Genomic DNA, 19,333 nt, shown 5'->3' on the forward strand with positions numbered 1-19,333 from the left:
TTATTTGTACCAAGATGGAATAAACATACCCAAGTTCAGTATTAATAAAGGATATTCTGAAAGAGCTGGCTTTCACATTCTCTTCCCGTTGATGAATGCAACTGTGTGTCTGTAAATTACTCAGTGTCCTCCTATAGGTCAAATTGTGTAAAATAATAGGTATCTGGGGGACTGCAACAGCTGCAACATAACCCACACATTTAAAAACAAAATTGAGTCAGGTCAGTTTACAAATGTACAGGTGGCTGCTAGTTGTGGGGCTGTCACTGTCGTCAAAGCTGATCACAAGCAGTAAGACGTATACTGTACAAGTAATTCGAGGTTGGCAGTGAAAGGAAGTAATTAAAAAACAAGTACAATTATAGAAAAGGCACCAAGAGCACTGACCCCAGTTGTTACCACAATCTTTTTGTATCTACCTTCCTTCTAAGACACCAGTTTAAAAGCTGATTTGTGAATATTTTTAGGCTTCACAACAAGCCTTGAGTTTTCACTTACAGTTGGCAGCCAGAACCAAGGGGAAAAAAACTAGTCTCTCAGCTTTACACCAACTGATCCTGAAACTTAACCTGGGAATTTTAAACTGGCATCAGCAAATGCGAACTGTATTCTCTCGATTTAACATTAGTAGTTGAGTTGTGAAAAGCATCAGATTTCTTTGGCTCCTTATGTGGAAATAGTAATCATATACCATGACATCCCTACGAGACCCGTTTGCATTCTTTTAATTTGTAGTTATTTTTTGTGCAATATTTATTACATTTTCTGATTTCCAGCAGGAGATATGAAAACGTGAGTCATTTTTCTACTTTTCATCCTATTTCTTTTGTCAGGTTTTGACCATTCTAAGTGTTCTTTGTTGGAGTGAGTGGATGGTGTTAAGCTATATACTGATTCATCTCATGATTATCTGTTTAGCAAAAGTAACTTAATTTTTTTAAGCGATATCAGCATTCACATTACTTGGCACCATTGGCAAAAAAAAATTTAAAATAAAATAAAATAAACTCCTGGTAGCCAAAATTAAATGTAAACATACCCTTTTTTTTTTAAGTAATGTTACTCTGCCTTTTTCCCTAAGTCTTAATACAGTAGCTCTTTTTTTTTTTTGCAGTTTAGTCATGCTTTAGCAAAATGTTCTTCTAAAGAACATTTAAAATAAAGTACTCTTATAGTGAAATAAAGTTTTTTTTTTGTTTCATTTTACAGACCATAGCCACTAATGCTTTGCTTTTGTTCATTTCTTTTTTCTTGATTTCATGCACATATCTCTTTGTTTTAATATATACAATATATACAAACAATACATCCACATTTTTTCTCGCTCATTCAGACAAAACTATACAAATAATTTTATCTTGCCATGTTATTGACCTTTGTGAATAAAATATTTAGCAATTAATATAATCCCTTTCAAATATTTTCTCACTTTCCATTTCTACCTTCTATATATACACAGAAACTGCTCAGGTTGGATGAGATATAGCCAAAAATATGGAATTTACTGGCCAGAACGCAGCACCACACTGATCTTTTAGGTGGCAAATGTCCAGGCAAGGTTTATGATTCCTTAGAATGACTACAGTTTCCAAGGCTACTAAAAAAAGCTACATGCTTTACCAATTCTCTAAGTAATTCTCATTGCACATGAAAGTAAGGCAAAAAAATTAAAGTGCTGAACATGAGAAAAGGGACAAGATGATGACTATCCTCGCAGGTTCTTGGGAGGTGGTGGGGACAGAAAATAAATTTAAACTCTGTACGCTGTTCCTCATCATTTCCCACGCATTACCCGTTTACCACGCACCCGCCCCTCTGCAAATTTCCGCAAGACATTAATAACCTGCAGATTTTAAAAGTTGCATTAAGTGTGCTGTAAAGATTGAAACACAAACAGACAAATTAAAATCAACTAAACACAGTGAAGGAAATGAAAACACACGAACCCAATAAAGATTTGTATGATCTAAGCCCTCCACTGAGAATCAATCCCAAAGATTCAGCTTCTTGGAAATAACTGACAGGTGCAGGAACAGCATTCTCTTTGTTGCTAGTGCATCCCCACCTTTTCTTATCTATATTTTTGGTATAAATATTTGTACAGTTCCACACGATGTTTGAATACAGCCCTATGTGAGAAGGAAGACGGCTTCTTCCTAAGAGGAGGAAAGCCTCTTTCGATTCCTCGTGGTGTCTTGTTTGCCCATGATCCAACAGAAGATTGAATTCCAAGATGTCTTGCTGATCAAATTAAAAGTTGTCCATGAAAGTGCAAATGCAATGACCAAAACATTCCTGTTAAAATCCTGCAGCTCATCTCCCCAAAACTGCAGAGGGATTATGTTGTGTGTGTGTGTGTGTGCATGTGCGTGCATGCGTGTGTGTGTGTGTGTGTGTGTGTTATCGCATGTCTCTGCTAAAAACAGAAATGAAAACAGTCTGAAAAGCAGTGTCACATTGCTAAGGGATGCTGCTGTATGTCTTCAAGTTCCTTGGCCTTTTTCAATTCTTTCACTCTGGAAGAGAAACAAAACAAAAGACCAGGTGATAACTATAGAGTGAAACTGTCACCACATAAAGGAAAGGGCAGGGCCATTCCCCCGGAAGTGAAAAGCCAAGACAAAAACCCTTCTGAGTGCTTTGTGACCACCTAGAGGGGTGGGATGGGGAGGGTGGGAGGGAGGGAGATGCAAGAGGGAAGAGATATGGGAACATATGTATATGTATAACTGATTCACTTTGTTGTAAAGCAGAAACTAACACACCATTGTAAAGCAATTATACTTCAATAAAGATGTTTAAAAAAAAAAAAAAACCCTTCTGAGAATTGATGGCAAAGGAAACTCCTGTGAAATTGCTGGGGAGAATATTCCAAGAGGAAGACTGGACCCTTCCTGAAATTTTGCTCTATATCAAGACCTCTAAACACAAAGCAAAACCGAAGTTGACTGCATTAAATGAAGTGTAACAATAACATGCACATTGTAGAAAAAAGTTCATCGCTCAAATAACTTTCTTTTTAGCCTGGTGGACGCCTGTTAATGCCCTGTAATTCCATAGGATGCAAGTTAGGGAAACTGCACACACATTTATTTAGCTTTGGCTATACCTAGGGAGTAAGTTGTTATTTTGCTCACAGACCCAAGATCGTGAGCTGTCTTGAACCTGATTGCTCATCTGCACAACTCTGATTTCGCTCATGTGATGTGCGGTCTTTTTGACTTTCAGAATTGCTTACTTTCCTCCCATTCCACATTGTAGCCTTAAAAGATGTTCAGGTCACTCCCCCCAGCCCCCCCAGATGGACAGCAACAGGGTACAATACCAGTAAGGTACTTTGTTCTGTTTATCAAACATCTTGTAGTAAACAAATTTAAATTGCTATAAATAGAGTCATGGAAAGTTCACATTGGCAAATTATTTGTTAATGACCAGTTTCAGTCGATATGCTTTAATAGAAAAATTTGCCTTGGCTTTTCAATATGGCCACTTGATGCAGATGGGGTACCCGGGAAGAGGTTCCAAGCTGTAAGAATATATTTCTCTTTATGGACAAATAACTAAGAGCTTGCCTGACTATGAGAATGATCAAATGCAAATGTGACTTTAGGGCCTCACTTCTGAAGTCAGTGTATGCCCTGTAAGTCACAGATGGTTTGTAGCACTGCACACCATATAATAACGTTTGCTAAAAATGGGTGTGAGAGGATGATTTTAGCCAAATAGAAGTGGCAGTTTCTCAGGACACATATACTCTACCTCAACAGCAAGACAAGAAAAGAATCTGATGTGTTTTCCTAATATGGGCCTATACTGAGGTCAATAACTACCAAATATAGTTTTCTGGTTCTCTAAGAGTAGGACCTCTTTGTTATCTTAAGTCATACCAGTAAATTTAAATTTTATTTTAAAGTGAATGCTAGTTTCCTTTCTAGAGAACACTTATGTGGAAAGAAAACATTTTGAAAAACCAGTAATAAGTTACTGCTCTATTACCTAGGTTGACATTCAATGGAATGGCATATGTACTATCATAGCAATTTAAGAAAATTATATTTACCACCTCCAAGCAGAATCGTTTCTGAGAATTCTGCCAAGTTGATACAATCTCTTCAAAGAGAAGATGCTCTCTTTCAGAAAAAAAGCTTTATCACTTTATCAATACTAAAAAGAATTATAATGTTTGAAAACGTACTTATTTGTCTGATTGTTTACTAAATACACCAAGCTCAGCTTGATCAAACAGTATATCTTTGAAACTATTAAAGCCTTCTTTCTTAATAGGTACATTTAGAATACATTGTTATATTCGTAACTGGATCCAGGTATTATTTAAACTTTATAATTAAGTATACTATGGATTATTAAATTTTCAGGTGATTTGGATCATATTGCAGTACAGAAATGTGCATCATTATAGGTCCCGAATTTTGGACATGCATACTTGATAAATGGCTTTTTAAAAATTGAAACATGCTATATTCTGTGTTCAATTTTTAAACATGCAATATCTATACTAACAGCCCTTTGGCTGGAAAAATGCAAGGCATGCACTGATGCCACCTTTACTTCTGGGCATGCAATGTATCTGTACTTGTGCAGACCTCCTTGCTGAATTACGGCAAAATGTGCATGCTACTTCAAATACGACATTTTATTTCTGCACTAGTACAGGACTCATTCACAAATGTGCAACAGAGACTCCATCGCTGATGAGATTTCTAGAATTTGCAGAATTCTGAACTCAAATCCTGAGAGCATAAATACAAAGATCTCCATTCACAATTTTGCTAGCGTGAACAGGAAGGCTTTAAAAATCTTAAGTTCATCACTGGGATGAAATAAAAACGAGCGTGAATTATGAACCAGAAATGTTTTATATAGTTTCATACCAAAGAATCTGTAATCAGCTGGTCACGGTGGGTATAACATAAACTTTTTTTTTTTTTTTTTTTTTAGTTAAAATGGTCACATTTGTTTCTGCAGTTTTTTTGGCAGTTTCTTTCTGAGCTAATTCAAATGTCAACAAAGTTTTCACAAGGTTTTAAAGTTACCACGTAAATACTCTGCTATAAAGCTAGTGCTAGCCTCACATAGCATTAAGTTAAAGAGAGATGCACGTCCACACACAGAATGACCACGATTGTCTATTCAGGAAAAATGAGACATTCCAATTTTCAGACATTCCAATTTTCTAGGCTTTCCTAACTCCTGAACTCCACTGGAGAATTTAGTTTTTAGTTTCATTGTGCAGTTTTCACAGTCTACTAGCATTATAAATACATAATATTAAAATGAATTAAATGGCACAGGAATTTTTTTTTTATGGGAAGTTGTTAAAGGAGAAATTAGGAGAAAAAAGAACACTGATGTTGCAAGAGCTACATGGGTTCCTTAGTACGTGTTGCCTTATGTAGTCCTCACAATATCAGAATCATCTCCAGTTCGTAAATGTAGAACCTGAGATTTACAGGAATTGAGCAACCTACCCCAAATTATATAGTTAATAAATGGCAGAGCGGGGAGTTGAAGCCAGGTTTGTCTGACTTCACTCCTCCACTCTGCTGCCTCAAACAATATCTCAGGGCAACAACAAGAAAAAACATTTTTAAACCCAATTCTTATTTTATTGGTTTTCCTAAAAGTCTGTACAAAAAAAACATGCGTTTGGAAAATTTCCATGGCATGAGATGAGTACATTGTTGAAATTGATGATGACAATTACATTTTCTCAATTCTAAGACGTCATCCTTCATAAGACCCTATGTTGATTCTATTACAATGTTTTGGAGGAAAAAAAACACCTCCACATAAAACGTACTTATGAATTTTACGACTGAAGTAGATCTGAAACATGAAAAGAATGGGTCTAAGAATCAAGGCAGCCGAAGACTTTTAGCCTCACTCTCCAATTTGCAGACCATGTTGGTGTTCACTTAGCTCTGCAAGTTTAGATGAACTTGAGAGACTTTTACAGTCTGCACTACTGAAATCACAAATGGAGGTTTATGTTACTTGAGGGTAGATTATTAGGATAAGACAGCGGTGCCTAATTTTTTGTTTTGTTTTGCTTTAAATCAAATGTCAATTGGATAAAATATGTTTGACTGTTATGCTGCCTCCAAAGAAACAGAAAACAATTAATTATATTCACTGAAGTGAATGAGAACAACATCTGATACTAGAATTTTTGTTAGTAAGTTCTAAGAGACAGATGTTTCAAATCAGAGTGTTTCAAATAGTCACAGAAATTTGTGGCCGCCTTGTCTCAGTCATTCAAGACATGAATAATGACTAAAAGGCATAGGTTAACTGAAAATGCCTCTACCACGAGAAAGATACAAAAAGTTTAACAGTTATTATCTCTGGGTGATTTTCCTTGCTTATTTGTATTTCCAAAATGTACTACAGTGAGTGTTTCCTTCATAATAATTATTTCTGCTTGTCATTCTTTTAAAAAGTTTCTAAGATGTTTTGCTATCCATCTGTTACTACTACTGTGTCTTACAAATGTTGTATTCACGTGACATAAAAAAACAATTGAAAAGTTCAGTGGAGGGGGAAAAAAATCAATTTTATAGACCAAAACCAAAAATCGATTGAGCTAGTTTCATTGATATTACCTATATTGTAAGCATATTTTCAGTGTGAAAACTTGGTAAAGGTAGAGCAGAATTTTTGAAATTGGAATGATACTTGAAAATTCTGTACCTGTAGTCACCATATCTATAGAACTGAGAATACAGAGGTCCAGTAAACTTCTGTTACGTTACGTTACACAAACTCAGCTAAGGGTTAATGAGTTTTGGATTCTCTTAAAGAATTGTTAAGTGTTAGCCTCATTCAGGGCTAGGAAAGAACTGAGTCTAATAATGTCCAGGTTATCTAAAAACAAATCCCATGATAATTACACTTACTTCTGAATTTCCTCACATGGAAGACAGGCAGAGCAGTCTTCCTTGAGACTGGGAAGACAATTAATACAAGATAGAAACTGTAGCTTCTGTAGGCACAAGGCAATTGCTACTACAAGGAGAGCTGCCAGGACGACGTTTCTGAACTGTGCATCAGTAACTTGGAAAATGGTACTCGTGTTACTGGCTTGAATTACAGTAATTAGAATAGCAAGACTTTGACCTGTGACCATCCAACTATTAAAATTAAAGACAATCCCAGGATTTCTCCCAAGCATTCTATAGGTTGAAAATAATCTTTGGGATACTGTTGCAGTCTCAACCCAAACCCAAACCCAAACCCAAACCATGTTGCATTGTAATGTACTGAAGTGATGTGGTAAGCAAGAGCACTGAAAGCCAGCAGAAGCCCACAGGGTTTCTTTCCATCAGACGTCCCATGATCGTTTATGGATAAATGAAGGAGGCCTGCTTCAGAGACTCGTAGCGAACAGTGGCTCCATGGGTAAAGCATTAGGCAAAGCGGCTTCGTTAACATCTACTCAGTAATGCTCAGCCAGAGAAATGTGTCATGAGTCAGTGGATTTGGGCAGGTATATTCTCGCAATGCTGGACGTCAGAAATATACAGGGCAGCCAGATGCGGCTTGCTGCTTAGTTATCTGTTGCTCTGAGAGCTGCAATAGCTCGTGGGGGGGGTTTAGGAAAAGAGAGGTCTTGCCATTTTCCAGAAATCTCATTTGGATTGCAAAACAAAAGAGACAGAGAGGCCCAATAAGAATGACACAGAGCGTGTTGTCTGCAATGTAACACACGCCACTGTGTTCCCCAAAGATTCATTACCTAAAAGAGGCAAGTAAGACAGAATTACTTTGGAGATTTAAATTAGATGACGCATCCCACCTTCATTGCTTACTCCTTACCGAGCAGACTGGGCCACTTGGAAACCACACCTCACGTCAAATTTAACTAGGGAAGTGTGACATCCAAGCTGTTGACAGAGCACTGTTACTTTTCTCAAACAGTTCACTTGCAGGCATTGTTAGAGAACTGCCCCTTGGACCAACGTGTAGAGAACAACACAGAAAGTCTAAGTGTGACCCTCAGAACTTGCTAGTGACCCACTGAAGATATTTTGCAGGGCTGCTCTCAAGAATCAGTGCTGTCAACGCTACTTACCAAGATAACTAGCAGCATCTGGCCCGGTTAAGTGTTTGGAAACCCAGTTGTCAAATAGAGAGAAAACCTGTTGTTTAAAAATTGGTGACCGGAAAGTGTTATCTCTTCTTCCTCCAGTCAGGGCTCTTTTTATTCCAGTTGGATGGCTTCACCCACCTTTATTGAACATGGGTAACTAGGCCAGCAATTTACAAGAAATCGGTTATTTCAATACCAGGAGTCCTACTGTTTACAATACCTGCAGGGACTGTTTTAGGTTATAAAGCCCTCTCACGGAGATCTGATCTCACTGGGGAAAGAAGAAATTTGTCGAAGGCATTGCCCTTTTTAGTCTCAATACCTGGAGGACAAAACTGTTATGTAATTCAGTTCTTTACTATTTCCTTTACATCTGAGGCATCTTGGTTTTCTGCTGTAACACTGAATAACACCCTGTTCAAGATATTCAAACTCCAACTGGAATATAGTATTCTCAGCCAGTGCACTTAAATATTCCTTCAACCTTAGAAATCTTCAGTCATTTGCTGAAGTAGTATAACACCTAAGTGAACTAAGAAAAATAATTAAAACTGTCGATTCAAACATCTCTCTGTGTATAATGTTTTCTCTTGACAAGTTATTGTGTCCAAGACAAAACGAATCCCTTTGACGGTATTAGGAACTGGATGACTTCATTTTAAGTTACTGGATAAATTAGGGGCTAAGTCTGGAGGAACGACTGAATGAAAATGAGCTGGCTTCGGTGAAGACCATTTGGTGCTTTTTCTTAGCTTTCCCCGAGACTGAAAATTTGAAGACACATTGGTATTTTCTGATTGCTCTGCTGCTGGAGTTAGCCAGCTGGATCCTAATTCTGATAACTGACGTCACCTCCCTTTTTAGACATCTTTCCGCTTCATTAACTTAAAAGTTGGGGTCAAATCGTGTTTCACACATACTGTACCATAAAATTTAATTCTTCGTTTTTCAAATATTATCTTCGGATATGTAAACCTTAAATGTCTTAAATATGGTACACTTTATACGTTGGTAAGTATATTAGCTTCTTTGACACAAATTCCAGGAATATAAATCCTCCTCAGAGAATGTCCTGCCTCCCAAGAGTAACTTCAACTTGGGGACTCTTGGAGGACCATCGTGACTTCTCCGATGGACAGAGAAGACAAGAGATCCTACTGGGAATTAGAGAAGACACAGCTAAGCTATTCCTCAGTTCATTCATTGGAGAAAAATGACCACACTGGAAGAAACCTGAAAGCTTCTGAGTTCCTCTCTCTCAAACCCCCTAAGACTGAGTGGCATAGAGGATGTTATGAAATTCCAACTTTTCATGCATGAGGAGGAGTTTTAGGACCCCACAGCAGAATGCAGCAAGCATTCAGGAAGTTAAGGTGGGGACTCTGGTTGGCATGGAAAAGCACTTTTAGAAAATGTACTCTTAAAAATGATCATTAACATACCAGAACCTAACAGGCTTCAAAAGTGCATAAGCAACCACTTTTACTAAAATGTTGGATCCTTGCAGCGGACGATATAAATTGCATATAACATGCAAGATACTACAACTTACAGTTAAATTGAATACTAGGGCATGCATCTGTTCTCTTGGAGGTTTTTTTTTTAATGGAAAGAGATATTATCTATGTATGCAGAGAGAGAGAGAGAGGGACTAGAAAAATGGACATTTGTGTCCCCCTTTTCTCTTATATTTCAAACACAGACATCACTGAGCCAGCTCCACTACATGGGACCTGAAATATTTTAATTGTAAGCAACTGCCTAATTCTAGAGAGGTCTGACTAGTTACATTTACACAGGCAAGTAGCTGCTTTATTATTTTTTTTTTTTAACAAATTTCTCCTTCAGTGACTATCCATGGTTTTCAATAGGTGAGGCTTCAGACCTTTTACAGGGATAAGGTTTTGATTTAGGAAGAACTTATAAAAACTCAATTCTCCTATCACCCCAGGTTGGCAAAATACAGCCCATGGACCAAATCCAGCCCCGTGCAAGTCTGTGTATAAATACAGTTTTATTAGAACACAGTCACAACCATTCATTTTTGGATTGTCTGTGGCTGTTTTCATGTTTCAGTGGTAGAACTAAGTACAGTGGTTCCCCCTTATCCATGGTTTTGCTTTCAAGGTTTCAGCTACCCATGGTCAACTACGGTCTGAAAACAGTAAATGAAAAATTCCAGAAAGAAATAATTCATGAGTTTTAAATTGTGTGCTGTTCTGAGTAGCATGATGATATCTCACACTGCTCCACTCCGTCCTGCCTGGGACGTGAATCATCCCTTTGTCCAGCGCATCCACACTGTATACGCTACCTGCCTGTTAGTACAGGAGAAACATAGTGTGTATGTACACATATACACAGCGTTCGGTACTATCCACGGTTTCAGGTATCCACTGGGGGTCTTGAAACATATCCCCCATGGATAAGGGGGAACTACTATATTGCAACAGACATTTATTATCTGGCCTTTTAAGGAAATGTTTTTGGACACTTGGCTTAAAATATAGTGAATAAATATTACCGTCAACATAAATGTAGTGATATGGGAAATGATCTCTCCAGAGACATTAGAAGTTTGAGATTTTTTCTGAAGCACGATCTTTTCTCTGAAATCTTGCAAATGACTAAATACAGTATTAGTGTAAGGTAAGAAGGGAGGGTGTTGGATGTAGCTGAGTTGATAGAGCTAACTGCCATGTTATATTTTACCTTATTTTTTTGCCACGTTAGATTTTTTTTTTTTTTGCCACGTTAGATTTTAAATGCATCTTCTCTTAAGACAAAAGTTGTCAAGTTAATCTAAATTCAAGTCTGATTTTGGTGAATTCAATTCCTGGCTTTTAAAAACTAGTTTTCTGCCACTAAACCGTTTATTATAACTTAAGATGTGTTAGTCACATCTGCATACTTACAAATCAGCATCACATTCTAAGATCTCACAAACACTCATAGTGTCCGTTGAACACCTACTCACTATCATTTCTTTAAAACACAAATTCTCTCGGAACATCCACTCTTGACTGCAAAATAGAATATACAGATTTCGGACACTTCACACCACCCTGTCTTTCTTCAGCGCTGTCATTAAATGCTGGAAGACAGGTTTGCTCCCTATTGGATAATGAATGTCCTGAGTTGGTTCAGAAAGGACAGCTCTGGGTATTGACTTACCTCACAGCACCAGGGAAAGGGAGAGTTAGAAAATGAAACTATGTAACTCTGAACAAGAAATAGATGAGTTAAAAGAAAAACATCAGTATTGCCTAGTGAGCCTTTTTCCTTTAGAAATTTTGACACGGCAGTAGTTGAATTTCATGTGGCAGATTATTTTCATCGCAAATAACCACTTGCTTAAGGCTTTGTTCTAGTGCAGGCTTGCTTAGATTTAAACTTGTCCCACCAGCCACTGTTTTTTTTACACTGAAGGCTTCTCCCACCAAGTGCTACGCATGCCCTGCGGTGGCTTCAGAAGGCCCTCCCTTTCACTTGCTCATGCATTTGTATGTCTATGGTTGTATGTGACTGTTTTCCTGTTGTATAAAGTAGCAGTGTTAGTAATTAGGGTTAGTTTTTATCTTATTTCATTCGAAATGGATGTGAAACTTTACGGGCATACCTAGACTGCAGCCCCATGCAAGCAAGCAAAAAGCAAAATATTGAAAATGGAAGATAAAGAGAAACTGGCTAGCAGGCAGCTAAACTCACCCTTTTGTACAGCCTATGGTCCACCAGGGGGCTTTGGACAGTAAAACAACACCAAAGAGCTATTAGCATGTGAGGGTCACAACAGAAATCTTATAAATAGCTTTATTTCAACAAAAAAGACTATAAAGTGTTTTTTTTTTTTTTTTTTTGGAAAAAAAGAAAAGGAGAGTGGTGGTGGCATATGTGAAATGAGCAGGTAGGAAATTCACCAATTTATTTTTCAGTCTAAAAATGTTGGGGTCCATGACTGAGCAAAATCCTTAAAGAAATGGGACACTTCTTATTGATCCCTGAAGCCACTTCCTACCTACCTTTTCTGAGAGGGTGTCACATGAGGTTTCCTATTTTAATGCTTCTAGGGGACAATACAGATGACAGTTTCTCTTAAAATAATATTCAATAACCCAGAATGGCAACAGGGTGACACTCATTCTAGGGAAAATGAGTTCAAACTTCCAGGATAGATTTTTCAGGATTTCTTCAGGTTCCTTCATTGAATATATGGGAATGGAAAGTGAATAGTGACCTCACACAGTCAGTAGACAAAGGTTATTCCAATTTGCCTGTACATTTTTCTAGCATCTGGAATATCAAAGGGCAAGTAAAGAAAAGAGCCAGTAGGGGTCATTGTTTAATCCCAAATAAGGAACAGAAATTCAGACCCATAATCTGATGCTCTCTTCATAAAAAAACCTTCTTATTAGCTTCATGAGGTTATTACTGGTTAAAATATGGACCAAAGAAAGGCAAAATCCTCATGAAATGCTTTTCTACTCGTTTACAAAAGGAGAACTCTAAAAACACGAGTGAAAGGATTCCTTCGTTCAGCCTCCTGTGGGAAGCAGCCTTTCAGGTGTTTATGTTTTGCTTAAATATCTTACCCTGTCAATTCACTCAGTTCACCCAATGTAAACACGGTAGGATTTGGCCAAAAAAAAAAAAAAAAAAGAAGAAGAAAATGAACATGGGACTTTATGTAGTTTTGCTCACAATGACCAAGGTGGCATTACGTATACATATTTTCAAAGTTTGAGGATAAGACCAGAAGAACCAAGGAGAATTTAAGTTGTGAACATTTGTTTGACGTGGCTTAAGGAAGAGCCATGTTGAGGCGATTTCCTCGAAGATAAAACATGCTAGGAAAGTGTTAACCACCGACTCAGCAGTGCTGGATTGAATCCTCCTGGGTTTTTTGTTTTGCAGGAGGAAGAGGAAAAGGGGAGAAGAGTGTGAGCACGTGTGAGAATATATGGAAAAGGGCCCAGGTAAGGCCTTGATATTTTCACCAAAGGAAGAAAATCAACTCCTCTATTTGGCTGCAAGTCCCCTAAGGCTAAATCAAAGGTATGAGTAAATAATAAGGAAAAGAGACTGACTTTGGTAAGGCCTGGAGGATTCATTTCATTACATCCTGGCCATGCCGCATATTCTGATATGCATTTCCTAACAAGACTTGCTGTTTCAGAGTATTGATATGGGCACCTCATTGCTTAGCGTCACGGGGAAAACCCCATCACTGCGTGGTGGAGAGCAAATGCGCTGCGGAGGAATACGGTAAATGTGCATGAGCTGCCCTGGCAGCATTCTAGCTAGAGAACACCGTATATAACCTAAAAAATGTTCCTTTAAAAGTTTTTATCACTGTGCATGTGTGGTTCTGTCCACGTTCCCTTCCATGGTCATGTAAATGAATTATTTTGTTAATTTAAGTAAAAGTGCACACAAGTAGCCAGTTAACCCCTAGTAAGTCTCAAAGTTAAAATAATGTCAAAGTTAGCAAGTAGACAGTTTGAGGGGAAAACAAACTAAAGTGAAACCTCTGAGGAATCAAACTGCACCTGGACACTCGGGCTTTGGGTACAATTAAACAGGAAAGAGGAAATCAGACGTTAAAGAGCTTGCTTTCAAGTTTGGGTCTGTAAACTGCATAGCTCCCGATGCACAGAAAAGCGACAAAACTACGTGGAGAGCCAACTAAACACAGCTCAGACGGCCAATGTCACAGAGGTCAGGCCGGAATATTAACCCAAGTAAAGAAAAGAAAAACACGGTTCACTAGCCCCCAAAATCTGAGTTAAGGACCTCGTCTTCACCAAGGCATCCCAAACTCAGGAAAACAAAGAGAAATTCCCCTGGCGTAGCTCCGCAGGAAGATGCTGGGGTCACCAGAGCCCACTTCTAGTCGGAAATGCGCCTCCATCTCGGGTGCGTTTCCTGCCCTGCCCAGTTTCATTCTGACCACCTCTCCTGTTTCTCATCACAGACTAGCTGGAATTGATCACTTGATGGAGGGTGTTAGCTCTGACACGGCCAGTAGAGGGCACCAACTATTTAGTGGAAGTTCTACATCAGAAAATTTGGATGGCATTAGTGGTGTCCCATCCTTTCCTTCAGAATAGAAACTCTGTGTCTTTTCTGTTTGGACACACGTTAGCACAGTAAGGGTTTAGAGTGAAGAACACACTGCTAAAGAAAAATCTGGAATGAAAAGCCAGTCCGACTAAGTTGTCCTTGCACCCAAATTGAAACAAAAACACTGGCACGATCTCCGTGGTTCAATCTCTACACAGCATCGTCTGCAACAGCGACCGGTATTCTCACGGCACCAACTCAGTCTCTAGTTAAAGAGTTCTGTTATCCTAGTGTCATTTGGGACGTGTACCCTGATTATTTGTGGGGGATTAGCTTCACCAAGGAGTTCATGAGTGGTTAAGGCAATGAGGGTGGTTTTATTATTCTCGACGAGGAAAATGTCGGGATGAGGGTTAATGTACCTGTGGCGACAGCGGCGTAGAAACCTCATTATTTTTCGAGCAGCCTGGTCCTGCTTTTTGGTTAGCAAACTGCTCCTGAAAAAGCCAGAATATGAATTACTGTCACGAGAAGGGTGCTGTAAAGCTTCACGTGCGAAAGTTGAAAGCAGGTCAGTGGTGAGAGAAGACTCTTAACCAAACAGTTTTCAGTTAAGAAAACTCTTAACCAAACCAAAACTCAAACCAAACAGTTTGGTTAACCAAACTCTTAACCAAATCCAATAGCACAAGCCTATTTTATGGTTCTGAGTCTGGGCATCACCGGGAGACAAGGAAGGAGGAGACTACAGACACTTTCTCCTACTTGGAGGGAGATAATAGAAAGACTAAAGATAAGATATCCTGTAACTGTTCTTCCCCAAGTCTTTATAAGCTCGTTTGTTCAAAAAGGCATTAGACAGACTTTCTCGGTTTAGAAATTGATTCGCCTGTGTTTGCCGCTCTCTTTGGGCTATTATTTTCCAAACTTCTTTCGTCAGTGTATTTTCCGGTGCTAGAAGTTTTTATTACACTCTTCAAAATGGAGTGGCTTAGTACTACTTACTCTCCCAAGGTCTTAGGTATAGAAACGCTACAATTTAGACGATTATATTACAGTGCCACCTTTCTGAGTAGGAACTGTGGTCCAGCCAGACTCTGATACAAGTTGAAACTGGGTGGTGGCATCAAAATGATTGGATGGGGGGTGGAGAGAGAGAAAGGAGAAGCTAAATAGACAAAAACAGGCAGAGAGCACAGGTGTAACTCTACGAACACGCGCCATCTAGACTGGTCTGGGAAGAAAAGAGCTGCAAGATGCTTTACTCCTTGTACAGGCCTGCATGTCAACACGGGGCAGTTCTTTCGACTCAGTCAGGGTTCTCTCGGCCGCCACGAATCTTGACCCACCTGAGTTTCTGCTGTACGATGACTGCCGTCCGCCGAGCCTGCCGTCTCCTGCCACATTTTTTATAACTCCGGTAAAACTTCTGGATCAGCACAGCAGCACGCCGGCTCTGCTGAAATTTTTTTTGTTCGTAGTAACTTCGGAATTTGCTCTGGATCAGGATGGCAGCCTGTGTCATCTTTTTATAAAGTGCATACTGCAGGGGGAACAAGAAGAAGCACAGCAGTAACAAGGGGGGCCACGCAGGCCTGGGTGTCCTCTGAGCCCACCAGGTGGGGACGGCAAGAAGGAAAACTTTTCCCTTTCTTTTCATATTCTCTGGGGTTGCATCATTAAAGAGGCAAACTAGGCATCTTTTCACCTACCTTTCCAAAATGCAAAATGTTACTTTAAGGGTTGCCTTCAGACAATGCATTGCTTTAAATGTGGGTTTTTTTCCCCCCAAATATCAAAATTGTTTGCCCTTTTTGGAAAAAAGTTTTAATGGCAATAAACTGAGACATTTAGGAATCGAAAAAATATTATTTAGGAAGTAAAACTTGAAATGCTGAAGATGAATATTTCCTATCCAGTTTGGAAACATTTTAAATTAACCTCCCATTTTTAATTGGATGCCTCCCAATTCCTGCCAAACACAAATCTACTTAACAGTCAGCATCTGATTTCTAACTAGCATTCCACTCGACAAATTTCTGAGTTACAAGGTCCCAAATACAAGGCTTATCATGAAACGCTGACACCTTTAAGCCATTTTAACCTGCAAAAGATTAACGCTCGTAAGACCGACAGGGGGGTGAAGCCATGAAACTTGGAAAGCGGCCCCGGAGCCGGGGACGGCTCGGGAGCCAGGCCCAGCACCCTCCGGCCAGCTTGCCGCAGAGATGGAAAGTGAGGCATGAAGGCACGGTGCAGGGAGGATGGGTCTTCTTCCCTATCAGAGTTCAGGCAGGAAAAATGCAGAGCTCTCCAGATTTTAAAAAAGACTATGTCCAGATTGCTAATGACATAGACTACAACTCTGGGGACGAGAAGTCACAGAGAAGCGCTTTGCTCACACGAAGGTGACTTACCATCAGAGGGACAAGTATTCCTCAGAAAATCCCTGCGCCTAAGTATCTCTCTGCATGTACGAGGTGGAGTGAGGGAAGGAAACAGACACAGGGCCCTTAGGCAAGAATCCTGTTTAGTCTTATCTGACCCGCCTGACATTTTCATTTGGCCAAAAGTCTTTTAAGACAAGAACGCTGCATCCTACAGCGTTTCCATCACCTTGACCTGTGCGCTCTGCATGGTCAGAACCTCCCGGGCCACGGTGAAGCACGATAGGAAAAAGGGAAATATCTTCAGTGGCTCACAGGGTTCATGGCAATTGTTTTCGATGGATTGTTTAGATGGACACTGGCCAAGAAAATGTCCAATGACTGTTACTGCTGAAACCCACTGCAACGGCATCACCACGTGGTCCCCAGAGGATAGATGTGCTGTGGTGAGGTGGCCGGGCGAGGGGGGTATGCCTACGGAATGACCGTGCCATCTTAATGGCCCCTTCTTGTAGCTGGTGATGGGTGTGAAGTGTGTGACTCTGGTGGAATGGTTTGTGAGAGGACTTGGGTGTATCATTACCTTCAAGGCTATCCATGTCAGCTTGGGGGAGAAACAGAAAATACAAGATTAATGTTAGATTGCCGAATAGAAGGAAATGAAAAACCAGAACCAGAACCAATGAAACTCCCAACCAAAAACAAAAAAAAAAAGGAAAAAAGGCAACCTGGCTATCTTCATGCCTTCCATCTTCCAAAATACTTGTTTTATATTTGTCAGTATTTTTTTTAAAATGCCTTCCGTCTTTCTGGTTGTAGCCAACACTTCTTTGGGAGGGGATTAAAAAAAAAAACCAAACTCACATTTTGGAATAAATACCTGCTGAAATCACAGACTTGAAACTTTGATTCTGAGTACTGTTCGGGCTAACAATAAGCCAGGATGGTTCCCTGCTGTGGGGCTACAGGGACTGTGGTGTCAGCGTTTACACAATAAACCTTCATTTCCTGGGATCATGAACTCAATCGGCTATAAGCTAAAGAGGTTCCCCGCCCCTCACCATTAGAGCTCAATCCTAAAGAAACTTGAGAACATGGCAACCTGAATCAGACAAATGCTAGACATAACAAGAGAACAGAATCCTGAATTTCTGCGTGGCTGGTATACATCTCAGCATTTATTATTCCTTAAATAAAAATGTAAGACCTACCGAAAGCACAACCTAATAAAAGGTTCTAGAATCTACTGACAGGACCGAGCTTTATTGTATGAACCGGTCAAAACTCAATTAGGCAATTTTAAACATTTTATCACCACCTAGGTGGTTAGAAAGGTCTAATATTTACTTAATCTCTCTGCGCCTCAGCTTCTTCATCTGTAAAATGGAAATAAAATTGTTTACTTCAGATATTTTTGTAAGGAGAAAGTGAGATGATGAGCCTAAAAGATCCAGGACATACTAGGTGCTCTCTTCCCCATTGATGGGAGCTACGTGACCCTGCAGGTAGTTTCAGAAATAGCAATACCGCACGAAAGAGTAACGCAGATACTCTTCCTGCAACACTTAACTAAGGAATACAAAACAGTTTAAGATATTCTGGGCTTCTTCAGATTTTTACAATTCTTCATTTTAAATTGGATAAGAAGAAGCCAAAAGGAAAAACCGCTAAGGATTATGTAATGTATATAATTCAAGGTCAACGATAACAACTAGTATCTACCAATCACCATATTAAATTCCCTTGAGTTCTTTCATTACTAATTAGTTTATAGGTAAAATGACTGAGACACAGAGCCTTATTTCATACACAAATAACTTCCTCTGTATCAGACCAATGTTGCAGGCAGGTGATACCACTAAGAGGCCAACGATCTGAACAAAAATTATTTTGTGGCATTAGTTGCAGGTGGCTTTTTGTTTGCTTGTTTTTGTCTTTTTCCCTTCTGGAACATTTCCCTTTGGTTTTTAATCAAGGCAATTCAGAGTCAGTCTTTGGATCAGGCACTGGATGTTGTGCTCTTTGCCAAACCACACACCAGACTCCCCAGGCCTGTTTGGATGCTGTGTGAATAAGGCACGTTCCCATGGCGACCCAGAAGCTGGCTCACCTGTTTATATTTTCTGTAACAACGCTGAATGACAGCTGCTGCCACTTCCTGCTGCTCCCGCAAGGGTCGGCCCTTCAAGGGAAAGTGAGGCAAGAAAAGAAATAATGATGTAGTATAAAAAATGCAACTTTCCCAAGACTTAAATGGAATCATGACTCATTTAATTGACTTTCTCAGAACTGAGACCAGAGGTTTACCAAAATACAGTGATAAGTTAATATCAGAATAAATTAAAAAAATGAATTTACAGAATAACTCTCTGATTATTCCTGCTTCTAAATAGAACCATCATATTTGGATGTTAGGAGGCCTAAAACAATATTCATTTTCAAAGTATTTGAAGAATTAGGTATTGCACTATTTGTCCTTATAAATTTCCGCTCTCTGCTGTCCTTCCTAAGATAACACCAAGTCCTCTACTTTTGTTTTTATTTATTTATTTATTTATTTTTGGCTGCGCTGGGTCTTCGTTGCTGCGCTCAGGCCTTCTCTAGTTGCGGCGAGCGGGGGCTACTCTTTGTTGTGGTGCACGGGCTTCTCATTGTGATGGCTTCTCTTGCTGCAGAGCACGGGCTCTAGGCGCACGGGCTTCAGTAGTCATGGCACGCAGGCTCCGTAGTTGTGGCTCTCGGGCTCTAGAGCACAGGCTCAGTAGTTGTGGCACAC

General features: G+C 39.5%; 1 protein-coding gene across 2 annotated transcripts in view; it reads right to left on the bottom strand.

The window, feature by feature from the left end:
* Positions 1–1,659: 1,659 nt before the first annotated feature.
* The window catches only part of CAMTA1 (calmodulin binding transcription activator 1), an 898,980-nt gene continuing 881,306 nt past the window's right edge, over positions 1,660–19,333 (bottom strand). The window contains exons 19-23 of one of the 2 annotated variants that reach the window (XM_061187140.1): positions 18,668–18,739; positions 17,141–17,161; positions 15,520–15,713; positions 14,593–14,667; positions 1,660–2,516 (exon numbers count right to left, since the gene is read on the bottom strand). In XM_061187140.1, the coding sequence (XP_061043123.1) occupies positions 2,453–2,516; positions 14,593–14,667; positions 15,520–15,713; positions 17,141–17,161; positions 18,668–18,739 (426 nt within the window). In that variant the 3' untranslated portion in view covers positions 1,660–2,452. The remainder of the gene's footprint in view (positions 2,517–14,592; positions 14,668–15,519; positions 15,714–17,140; positions 17,162–18,667; positions 18,740–19,333) is intronic. The other variant, XM_061187141.1, reaches the window with a different exon arrangement.

This window comes from Eubalaena glacialis, chromosome 3, assembly GCF_028564815.1.
Source record: "Eubalaena glacialis isolate mEubGla1 chromosome 3, mEubGla1.1.hap2.+ XY, whole genome shotgun sequence".
Lineage (NCBI taxonomy): Eukaryota > Metazoa > Chordata > Mammalia > Artiodactyla > Balaenidae > Eubalaena > Eubalaena glacialis.